The following is a 12,433-nucleotide window of genomic DNA, read 5'->3' as shown; positions in this document are numbered from 1 at the left end:
AGCAGGCTGACCAAAGACCTAATTTCTTCTTTATTTTTAAAGGAAGTATACCAATGTTGAAAAAAAAAACACAAGGTGGTGTTTATGACACAACTCTGAGAAAGAGAACAAACTTTCATAATGAACTGAGTCACATCACCGGTGCACATTTGGTCTGACATGTGATCCCCAGAGTGCAGATTGGGAACAATTAGAGTGTTTCTGGAGAGAAACTGAAAGCTAGTGATGGACACAAGGGAAGGCAGCCAGGATGTTGTTCATCTTTCACGGTAATCTAGGCTGGACCACAACTACCCCCAGTATCAAAGCAGAGAGAGTTAATGAGAGGTTGTCTCCCATCTCTGTGCATCCGGAGCAAATCTGCAGTGCTTGCACACAACTTCAGCTGTCTGAAGATTGTTTTATCCCCACCATTCTCCAGGAGAGGAGTGTTTGCAACCCAAGATATAAAGACAAGATGTCCTTTTCCATTTTTTCTGTCTTTCTAAGCAAGAATAATTTGAGCACTGGTGAAAAACCCCTACAGCCCTTTTGGCTAGAAGGTTCACTGCAGATTTAGTCATCATATGATCTTTTTTTTTTTTTTTTTCCAGAGAGTAGTCATCAAAACTAACCTGTAGTGACCTTTTTTCTTTTTATTTTTTTATATTTTATTTGTTTTTAATATTTTATTTTATATAATGTATAGCATTAATTTGTAGGAAAGCTGGTTCTCAGAACTGTGCATTTTTTTCCCTCCTGATACACTGCTGTCAGCAAGAGGTATCTCTGGAAGTTTCAGCAGAGACATACGTGCACAGCTAGACCCAGTGTAGGTCAGAGAGGATTTGCATTTCTTCAAGACAGATAATGCTGGAGAGCATTACCATTTTGGCTATTTTTACACCCTGTGATTCAGCAGAGACTCCCATACCTCCCTGCACAACCAGCAAAAGATTTCTCTATTTCTTTGCAAAGGCTGAGCTCAGGGCAAGCAGAGTGTGTTACAGAGGAGAAACAATGCTCTCATTACCCATGATTGCCTTTAGCTTGGTCACATTAGACAAAAACATGGAAGATCCCTTCTCTTTCATGGCATCCCCTTGGTGATGCCAGCCAAAGCAAAGCCCAAGTTCCTGTGCAAAAGCAGAAATGATGCCCAGCAATATGCACAACTCCAGCAAGGTGCCCCTGAGTTACCGTTAAACCATATTCCAAAGTTTACCTTAGTTCCTTGAAGGGGTCTGCCCTGACATTGGGAGTTTCTATAGATTTAGGGAACACTGTGCCTTCTGCTCCTGAAATCACAAAACAAAACAGAAGACAAATTGTAAACATTATAAGCTGTTATCAGGGGAGTGATTGTCAAATCATACCTAGGTGCAATTTAACCCATTCCCTGACCCCATTTCTCTCTTGCACACATCGCTTCTGTCCCCAGGAAAAGCCAGACCTTGATTACCTGAAATTGGTTGCCTTGATTACAACTGGGAATTGCCTGCAACCTGCACTCCTGGCTGTAAAAAAAAAGCAGCTGCTTGTACCCTGAGCGTGTGAAGTGTTTGCTGACCCAGCTGATGCAGTGAGCTTGGAAAAGATACCCCCTTGGTAACCAGATTTCTAATCCAGCTACATCCTGCATTAATGAACCTGCATGCATGTCAAGAAATTATCTTTTGCTCTGAGAGATACTCAAAGGAGAAAACCAAATTTCGGCTCAGTCACTGGAAGTGTCTCAGGTCAGGCTGCGCTTTTCCTGGGGAAAAGGAAGGAGGTGTTCTCTGGCTGAAATGCAGCACAAGCAGGCAGGAGACAAGGTTCTAGTCCCAGTCCAGCCACTCGTTTGACATGAGACCCAGAAGTCATTTAGCTTCTGCACATTTCCCCTTTCTTGTACAAACAGTGGGGCGGACAGCACTATCCCAATTTGATGAGTGCTTTTAGATTACGAGCTGCAAACTGCTAGGTAATATTAAACAGCTTTCGTGAGTTTCAGATCACTGTGATCCCCTGATATGACCACCTGCATTACACAGGCTGGATGTTTTCACCCAGCCATTTCTGCATCAGGTCCATATTTTGTGACTGTCTCTTGAGGAAGATGTGCTCTTCTTATTTAATTTTTAAGCCAAAAACAGCCTATGTCGTCTTCTGGTAAGCCTTTCCTGTCTAATTGTTCCAATTTTTAAATGTGTATCCAACCTGAATTGGTCTCACACCAGCTTTCAGCCACTACATTTTCTCGTGCCATTGTATGCCAACCAATAGGTCCTGCATGAACAGAAATCCCCAACTTCCGTAGCTGGTTACTGATGGGGACCCAACCACCTCAACTTTCTCTTGGAAAGTTGCATCTTTCTAAATCATTCCCTGTGAACATGAACGATTCACATTTTCTGGGCTTTTTCTTGCTCCTTTTCTGAACCCATTCCACTTCTAAAACACTCGAGACCTCAGGGCTGTGTGCAGGAGTCCCCAAGGGGTGTCACTACCGCTCCATGCAGCACAGCGGCACTTTCTTGCTCCCACTGAAACTTCCACAGCTAACACATGTGAATGATAGTCTTACCCACACCAGTGCACTAGAAATTTATGTTTCTTGATCTCTACAATATAGCTGCCTACTCAGTGAGCAAGTATATTCCTGAATCTGGACCTACAGTCTTGTATTCAGATTCAATGTGACCAATTATCCAATGCAAACTTTAACGGTGGCATTAAAAAAAAAATCCTTAATTTTTTCTTTGATAAAGCTATTGGTGCCAACTGCAGATCCTGACAAGATCTTTTAGATACACTATTTGAGATTTTTCTTAAGATGTGCTATTAAATTTGTTACCTTTGTGCACTCTGGAAGTCAGCACTACAGAATAAAAAAATATTCTGAGATGATGCAAAACACACGAACACAACATCCTTCTGTAACTACTGTTCTAGGTGAGAAACACACGTGGCTTCCACATGACTGCTCCTTCCTTACAGTGAAATAGATTAACCGAACCATCCCACTGTGTTAAATGAAAATCAGAATAAAAATAAGCACTCTGTAAAACAAAAAGCAACTCCTACTTTTTAACTGAGAGAACAGCAAAGTAATCTCAAAGATGACAAAAGCAGCCTAAAGTTTGAGGCTTTATACTTGGGAATTGAAATTGATCCTATGGCCCAATACAGATATTTAGCTCTTAACTTTACTATAAGTCTTCATTGTTACAAGTTGTCAAAAGCAGCTGTAACTTGCCAACCATGAAGGTTATTATTATCTGATCTGTCCTCTCTCAACAGTTTCCAAATGATTTAAGTCTCTGCTTATCCACACAATTGCCTTGGTTATTAGCTTTGCAATGAAACTTAGCAAAAGACACAGCCTGCACATATCTGCATAATAGCACAATGATTTTTGAGGTGAGAAAGATGAGAAAGTGAAGCTGGAGAGATGCAGATAGATATTCTTGCACCCTTTCCACTTGCATTGCTTATTTGATGACTCTGTTTATGCGGGTATTATGCCAGTTTTACACACTAAGTGTATGATCCGCAAGTAACCAGAACTGTCTGAAGAATAAGGGAAAACTTTTGCATATTTCTAATGACCTGGAACTTTCCAGATGTTCATTATTTTCTTTGAACACAGGAAGTAACTTTGGAAACAAAACCAATGGAGACTCCGATGTAGTCATTTCAGGAAGGCCGAAAATAAAGAAACCCTCTTATTCCTTTCATCTATCTCATTTTCCTTTCCCTTCATACAGATCTTACACCCTCTTTTCCTCTGTTCATCATTCCCAAATCCATGGAAGAGTCCTTTATGCACTGAGAACAGGAATGAGATTTCCAAATCTCTTTTTCACCCTTTTGATATGAATTAGAAGTGAAGGCTACCTACCTTGATAAGGCTCACTGCCTTGACAGTATCACCTCTTATTATTCCCTCTTAAGAACACGAGCTCTCCCACAGGGCTGCCTGTCCCTGTCACTGTGTAGGACAACAGCCACAAGGGGATGCTGAGGAACCAGGACTGAGCCATCCCATGCCTCCCTTGACTCTGGCTGCCAGCAGCTGAGGGACACCTTGAGCTGGCTGTGACCACTGGAGAGACACCAACAAGCTTTTCTCACCTCTTTTTGTACCTCACTATCATTTTATTTATCCCCAGTTCTGTACCAAGGAACTCACAGCTGGACTAAATACTTTGCAGAAGTTCATCTTCTGGTTTCAGCTTGCTGCCTGCTGATTTCACTGGATGCTTGTTCTGCCTTGGACTGTGAGAAACCGTAAATACCCATTCTCTAATCTTTTCTGGCCTACCTGACATTGTATATACCTCAAGTGTGCCCAATGCCACCACCCCTCTCTCTTGCACAATGAAGAGCCTCAGTCTCTGCCTGGGAGATCGGCAGCTCCCCAGATGTCCTCCATACAGACATTTGTGTCAAAGTCTGGCTCTTGGCCACTATGGAAGTCCCCAGCCAGGCTATGATAACATCAGTGCTGGACTGTGTTGAAAGAGAAGTTGTTAGGCTGGAGGAAGTGACCTCATTTAAAATTTTTACTAAAGGCCTTGGCACAAAAAGAAGGAAAGTTTGGGGGAAATATGCTGTTGATACTGAATTAGGCCATGCTGGGTCTGCAGAGGAGGATTGGGATGTCATGGAAAAATAAATGAATGAACTTAGGGAGTGGAAGAAGAGAGGGAGAAGGTGAAAGATAAAAATATGAATCTAAGGCCATATGCTTAGAAAGTAGTGAGGATTTCTTCTCCATATTGGATGCTTCCTGGATGGGAACATCCCATAAAGGGGCCAAGGGCTACTTATGAGTCATAGCAGCAGGCCGGGGCCAAAGGGAAGGAAACCATTAAACTGAAAGGGAACATAGAAATATATAAAAAAAAATAAAAAATCAAAAATCGCATTTATTAAGAATCACCAGTGAATCCTTGAACTATTAAGCAGCCTCCAGCTCATCATCATTTGAGGAAAGTGCAGAGAAGGGAAATATTGTCTGATATCAGAAATTGAAAATACCTATCCTACAAAAGACTAGAAGGACTTGACTTTTTAGTTCAGCAGCATGACAATGAAAGAAGGATATGAATGTTATGTATAAATACATTAGGAGGATAAATAACACAAAGGAAAAAGAACTACTGGCTACAGGCCAATGTTGGCACGAAAGCAAATATCAATAAACTAGTCCCAAATACATTTTGGAAGATAAGGAGGTGTTTTCTAGCCACCAGGGGAGTAAAAAATGGAAACAGCTTTTCTCTTAGAGTAGATGTGACAGACAGCAACAGATTTGACAAAATCACGATTATAAGGTGTGGAATCTCAAAACGAGGGGACAAGATTTGCAAGACCAGAAGGTGCCTTCCAGTCTTGCACTCCCACAGACATATTTTCACTATTCCCTACCCAAGGAATGAGGGTTTTGGCAAACAGTACTAATGCGTGCCTCCCACTGTTCAAGAATTAGCTGTTACAATCTCCCTTCTCAGGCAAAGCTACTATATCCTTCTTCTTCCTTTACTAAGCATAAAGCAAATTTAAATTAACTATTGTATAACAGTGTCTGCTTCCTGAGTTATATTATTAAAAAATCTGCTATCTACCACAAAAAATGCATAGTATAAAATTTCCATTTCATTGCAAACTACAGAAAATATTTTTTCAGCTTATGAGACTTGCTGCTGCTAAAGGCAACTTACCTGCAAATGGCCAAAGACAGTTAGGAGAAAACAATCATTCAATTTGTATTTAAACATACTGTATCATACATCCCTAAGCAATAAACTGTTCTTTCTCACAGTATTATATCTGAGCGACTTCTATTAAAAGCCATACCTACTGATTCCTTCTTCTGACACTCTGTAATTTACCACCAATAAATGTTCATAAACAGTTTGACTGAAAAATCCATAAAGCCATTTCAGCTTTATTTTAAGTTCCATTTAATGTCCCTCAAAAATGATTTCATCAATGTGTTTCCATTAGCTGGTTCTCTGCCCAATAACTTAATTCCACACAATCAGTCAGGATCTTATAAAGCATATGACAGAATCTACCGAAAGTGTTCTGAATCTCCATAAAGATTCACTCCGTGAATGTTTTTTTCCCCTCTGGTGCATAAGGTGTTGGGGAACACATGTCCAGGACCCCTGTATGAGTTCACTTCATGTGAGAACAGAACGCAAGAGCTTTATAGCAAGGGAACGTTCAGTGTTCAGTCTCAGTTTTGTTTCTGTTTGGTTTTATTTGTGTTTGTCTTCTTTTCTTTGAGAATCGAAAGAAAGACCACACGAGAACAGGTCTGCCAAGTAAGACTGACTTTTCCATGGCACTTCAGGTTTCTTAGAAGCCCACTGCCACATCCAGTAGACAAGCCTGACTGAGGTTGGACCACCACAAGTGAGCTGCTGGAGTTACATCCAGCTTCTGGATCTCTTTTTGCCTCCCTCGTTCTACTCTGCACCTGCTGTGGGAGCCTACAGTGCCACCAACACGTGGCTTCAGCAGCTTCAGTTCTTGCACATGACGACACTGTCTTCTTGCTGCAGAGCACATGCCAGGCATGGCAAGCTGCCCTCACTGTTTCCAATGTGGAAACAACAAAAATAGTCAGTGGGGTGGGCTTTTTCTTATTTTTTTTTTTATTTTTATTTTTAGTCCCAGTTTTGCATTGAAACAAAGCAGAAGTGTTACGTTAAGTATCTATATGTTGGTCTACCAGTCTCCTGCTGAAGAGCATCTTTTGAAGCGTTAGCCCTCTTCGTCCAATTTGGAATTAACTGATCAATCTCATGAGCTTTGTGAGAAAAAATATGGGAGTTTACTAACATCCCAGCAAGGCAAAGGCTCTGGTGTGACCTCAGTAATGGCTGGATGTCAGCAAATCTGTAGGAGAGAAAGAAATTACAAATGCCCCAAGAAAGGAGCAAATCTCAGCTAGATCATGCATCTTCTTAGCCAGCAACAAATCCAACCAACGGAAAGTGGGAACCAACAGTTGAGCTTGCCCAGCTGCCTTTTGTTTTTCCTGTGCCCTGCAAAGGTTCCTGAGCTGCATGACACTGTCCTGGCACCTTCCCTAGTGCAAGGTGTCTCCCTCCAGCCAGAACTGGGCTCCTGCCATTGTGACAAGACACTGCTCACATCCTGCTCCCTCTGTACAAAACTGTTGCTCTAGACTTCCACTGTTATCAGCTGGAACAGAGAGAAGAGTCCAAATGCAAAGTCACGATAGATATTTTTAGACCAATGATTGATGCTCTTGCTGTCAAGGGTAGGTGTCAATCAGCTGAACAGCACTCGGGGGTGAACAGAACACGAAGGGAGAAAAATCAGGTTTCCACTCAGGTGGAAATACACCTGGTTAGCCATTCCCCACTTTCCTTCATTTTCCTTTTTTTTTTTTTTTCTTTGTAAAGGACGCTTTCCTTTCCCACTCCGTGTGTTCTTCAAGTAATAATTCCAGATCCAAAGTACACCTGAATATTACATATCACTGTTTTATAATGAAACCGGGATCTCAAAGCCCTGTGACAAACTTGGTGATTAAGTTGGCTTAAGTCTGTCTTCCTTAGCACACTACCTTAACATAGTACTGTGCAAATGAGGGGAGAAGAAAAAAGATTTGCTCTGACTTTTTTTCCTAGCTAAAGTCAAGAGGCAATGTATAGCATGCTGATGATCTCCAGAAGCTACCTTCATTCCCACTATTATTGATCAGGACGCATTCAGCAATTTGTTCATGAAAATACTCATCTGATGAGGTTCTCTCCTCTGTAAGTCTCATTGGGGTAATATGTGGTAGTCTCAGGAAGGTGTCTGGGCAAACAGATGTCCAGGAAGTAAATCCAATACAATATAGGTAGAAATGATTTGTGCCCACTTCTTTTAATTCCTAGCTTTAAAAGCCTTATTCATCCCTAATTTATGTTTTTAAATGGATGAACATAGTAATTGCTGTTGCTCCCCTTGAATCCCATCAAATCTGAAATCAATGAGTGCTATTTCAGGGCCTAACAATAATAACATGGCTAGGTTAAGCCACTGCATTGAACAAAAGACATAAAGCTTCATTCATATTTCTTTCTAGTATAGGATGAAAATGGTTTATTCAAAGGTCTGTCTGATTACCTTCACTGTCAAAGTGTTGGGGAGTTGTTCTTTTAAGGACAATCCATATAATGAATCATGTACAGCATCAAATGTGTTTTTAATAAAAATGCAATATTATTTATTTAGAATCTGTTAGCAAATATCTTTTTGTCTCATTCACATCTATATCTGAAGGATACAAACTTCATGTTTTTGTCTTGGCACTGTATGCACATGGGGAGTGAATCAACCCTTGTTCACTGGGCTGTGGTTGAGTCATGCCAGATGGGAACTCCTTGTGACTCCAGCACCACCAGCTCTGCTGGGTGGAGGAGAAGAAGTTATCTGACTCATAGTCCTAAGAAATAAATGGAGCCTGCTTTTGAGCTAGAAAACTTGCAAACAATAAGATGAGCTGAAAGCTCTAAGATGAGCATGCAGATCATTAGTGGTGCGTGTGGCTGTAGACATGTTGAACTTCAACAGCCTAGCTTCAGTGGCTGATTGTCTGAGAAATACAAAGGGAATAATATAAAAGAAATGAAGGGCTTGTACCCAAATTGAGAAAATACATATGAAGAAGAGTTGATACAACCTACACTGACCTCTAGATATTTCCATCTCCTGTAGTTTTTGGGTCCTTCAACACTTTCTGCAGCTCAACAATAGCAATGTCATCACTGAATTCCTTTGAAGCTGTTCTTGGCATTCTTGTGTAATGTTGCAAAGAAACTCAGGAGAGCACCTGAAGTGGGAATACCCAGTGGAAATTTATCAAGGAGAATATTCTTTCTGCTTCAAACAGATCAGGGTTGTGAAGGCTGGGGAAGACACTTAGGAAATAAAACATAAATCTGCCACACTTTTAAACTTGATTTCAGTGCTTGGTAAGTGTACAGTATGCTCCTTTCATAATCCTTGTGACATTTAATCAATATTAATCTGATGGTGGATGATTCTTCTTTTTCCTTAAACAGGATTAAGGTAACACAATCTGAACACACATTTCAGCTTGGACTAGAAGCCTATACACTTTACATAAATTCTAGCCTTTTTTCCTGGGATGTACTTTGAAGTAAAAGCAAACACGCAAAAAAAATCTTGGTATATCTCCCTCCCGACACACATTGTTCTCCCCAACAAAAGACAAGTTTACAATCTGGATAAGTGGATTTTGTAGAAGAAGGGCAATGTTATTTGATTTCACCATTAAAAGGAATGGACAACAGATATACCTACATATACCTATTGCCCTCAAGGCAGCAAAGGGTTCTGAAGTAAGCAAAGGGTTCATTTGAGAATTGCAAGTTTGTTCAAGATCTGGTCATTTTAATTTCTTCCGTAATACAATGGGAGAAAGAGTTTTTTCTTTTTTTTTTTAAGCAAGAATCCAAAAAGTCCACCCCAATCTCTGGGAGGAATAAACAACCCAGTTCAACCAAATCATTTTTTTTTTTTTTTTTTTTTTTTTTTTCTTTTTCTGTAAGGGTTTTGAATCCCTTCTCTGTCACTTCTGATTATAGATTAAATCACTTTCTCATGCCTGACTTTTAGTTTGATACAGCAACAGCACAATTCCTAACTGAGAGCAAAGAAGAATTTTCTTGCGGTTTTAATCACTGACAGAAAAATGTTATTTTTTCGTACTGCTCCTTACTTTTGCTAAACAAGATTTTTTTTTCAGCACCACAGCAATGCAATGAGTGCAAAGAGATATGATGAAACTCCACTGCCATGTCTGAACGCTACAGACAGTTGTTTCCAGCCTTGGTGATGCCTGTGCTGAAATCTTTCACCTGCATTTGTCAGCATCTTTTCCTAGTTTCATTATTTTATTCTCTGTCCCTTTTCCGTAGGACCAATGACCACACGACAGCTTGGCAGTTGCTTCAGGACTGCATTAGTATTACTGCTTAATTACCTACAGAGAGTGAATAGGGAGTGTTCATAACCGCTTCCTAAAGAAGTTCATACATCTTCAGCAAAAGGTCAAATGCCTGTCCAAACCTCGCAAGCAGCATGGCTAATACGGTCACGACACACTTGTTTCTCCTGCCAAGAGCACAGAAGGGAGCTCTGGAGCAACTGCTGTGTCCAGGTGCCTTTGAAGCAGCTCGAGCAAGCAGGAGCTCATTTGCAACTGGATGAACTGGGAAGGGCCTCTGACACAGGGCTGATGGTACCGTGTTTGCTTCCAGAAGCACAGCACGGTGCCACAGCCATGTTTCGGCTGCACCAAGCCAGCTTTGAGTCAGTTGCAAGATGCAACTCCCTCTCAGCTGCTTTTGCATAGGAAAAAAATAGCAGTCGTAAAATATTTCAATCTGCAAAAAAAATGAATATTGTATCACTGTTTCTCCTGAAACAGCCACCTACAAGCCTGTAGAAAGGACATTTTTTTGTATTTTTTTTTTTCCACAACACAAAGATCCAAGCTTGCCATTTACCCCCAGGCACAAAGTTGCAGCAGACACAATGGTGAAGCCAGAAAGTTCTGCTTCCTCTTTGGCTCAGGTCTGATTTCAACATTTGGCTACAAAAGTTCCTCAGTCTGCAATAAACAAATCGGCAAAATACCATTTTGCAACCATAATGGCTGCTGTAAGGGCAACTGTGCATGTCCTGACCCATAAGCAATCATTTCTGAAGAAGGGTGCGGGCAGCAAAAATGGGTGGTAGTTCCTGGAAGTTGTAAAATTTCTATCTTACACCACCTTCCAAAATGACTGATACCAGTCAAATAGCCTTGCAGATGGCTTTCATGAAATATAACTGCTCTTGTACTCATTAAAGTTACTCTGCTGTAAATATTGCAGCAAACACAAGCTAGAAAGAGCATGTCAAGAAGCTACTAAAATTGTAATATTAAGGAAACATGAACAGAGTTCTTTAACAAGGATGGTATTGCAACAGCAATTCTGCAGGATATCTCTTATTCCTCCCAGATCAAGCTGGTACAATTCTCCCTAAAAATGTCTGTGGATGTGAAGCTTTTAAGACAGCAGGGCCAGTTTGCACAGACACACGTGTTAAACATGTTCATACGTGGTGTTCTCCTTCTGTCCAAATCAAGAATGTTAAAGACATTACATTTTTTTTTTTTTAACCCTTCCATGGGTACTAAAACCCAGCACTTGTGAGCAGAAAGTGAAGCACAGAACAAGTTATCCTCTCACCCCGAGCAACAGAAAACCCCAACCCAAAGCCTCCCATTTAAACAGATCTTCCTATACGACAGTCATGCAGTGAACCCTTCAATAATAAGCATGGGCTATGTGGCTTTAACTGGTGATGTTTCTCCTCTTAAACCTTTACAGTCCTTAATATATACCTCTCATAAACAAAATGCTAGAAACATGCCTCGTGATCAGTTACTCCAAATTTACTGATAAATTTGCAATAACATTTCAACGGTGGATTCCCCTTTTCAGGTGCATTCCCAGGCAGCTGAAGAGAAACTAGTATAAAAAATACTCTCAAACTAATGTCTCTGAAAGTCTCCTTAGTGGCCAGCACTTACATGCTTCACATGCAGAAAGAGCAGGTTTAGAGCCTAGAAAAATGAAAGCCGGACTAATTGAGCTAGGGTTTGCCATAGAGAAAGGCCTTAGCCAAATTTCTGCTATTATGTTACATTAGAAGAAAAGTTATGCTATGGTGGTATAAAAGTCTGAGTGAGAAGTACATTTTCCAAACATCCAGTGTGGGATCAATTTTTTGGAACAATCCTCACATTCTTCTATTACAGACTAGGAACCTTTTAGCTTTGTAATTGATCCTATCCTTATCACAAGGAAAAAGGCAATCTTAGGAAAGATTAAAAAGTGTGGTTGATATGCAACGGGACAGTGTCCAACCCATGCAATCCTACCTCTCATGCAAACCATCCTCCACCACTCAAAGGCAGGGAACACAAAAGCCTGTAAGAATACATCCTTTGTGTTTTCAGCTCAGCTCATTGTAATGCGTGTGGATTGCCTACAAATTTTAGTCTTTAAAAAATCAGTTTATAAATCCATCATAAATATTAAACACCAGAGTACCCTGGCAAGTTGCCCTGAACACAAACTTCAAAAAATAATCTCCAAAAGAGATGTCATGGCCCTTGGGAGAACTGACACTGGCATGTCATCAGATGTTGTCTTATAAGGCTAAATTAAGCATCTGACCAGATTTTAATTTCTGTAAAAACTCATGCTAATTTAAATTGCTTTAGATTTAATTAAAAATGCTTTTGTATAGAGATAATAATGTAACTCTGTTAATTAGTATCAAGTGGCATCTAGAGGGCATATTTAAAAACTAATCTGGAGAATAAATAGAGCTAATTAACAGTCAGAATAATGCTTTA

At 40.4% G+C, this 12,433-nt stretch overlaps 1 protein-coding gene across 16 annotated transcripts in view; it reads right to left on the bottom strand.

Annotated features, from left to right (window-relative positions):
- Positions 1 to 12,433, bottom strand: part of SGCD (sarcoglycan delta) — a 365,120-nt gene that overhangs the window by 57,738 nt on the left and 294,949 nt on the right. For all 16 annotated transcript variants that reach the window (XM_068698499.1, XM_068698509.1, XM_068698507.1 and 13 more), the window contains one exon: positions 1,205 to 1,277. In XM_068698499.1, the coding sequence (XP_068554600.1) occupies positions 1,205 to 1,277 (73 nt within the window). The remainder of the gene's footprint in view (positions 1 to 1,204; positions 1,278 to 12,433) is intronic.

The sequence above is a fragment of the Anas acuta genome, chromosome 14 (genome assembly GCF_963932015.1).
Source record: "Anas acuta chromosome 14, bAnaAcu1.1, whole genome shotgun sequence".
Classification (NCBI taxonomy): Eukaryota; Metazoa; Chordata; class Aves; order Anseriformes; family Anatidae; genus Anas; species Anas acuta.
The sequence above is the reverse complement of the archived record's forward strand: the minus strand, read 5'-3'. Positions and strand labels throughout refer to the sequence as shown.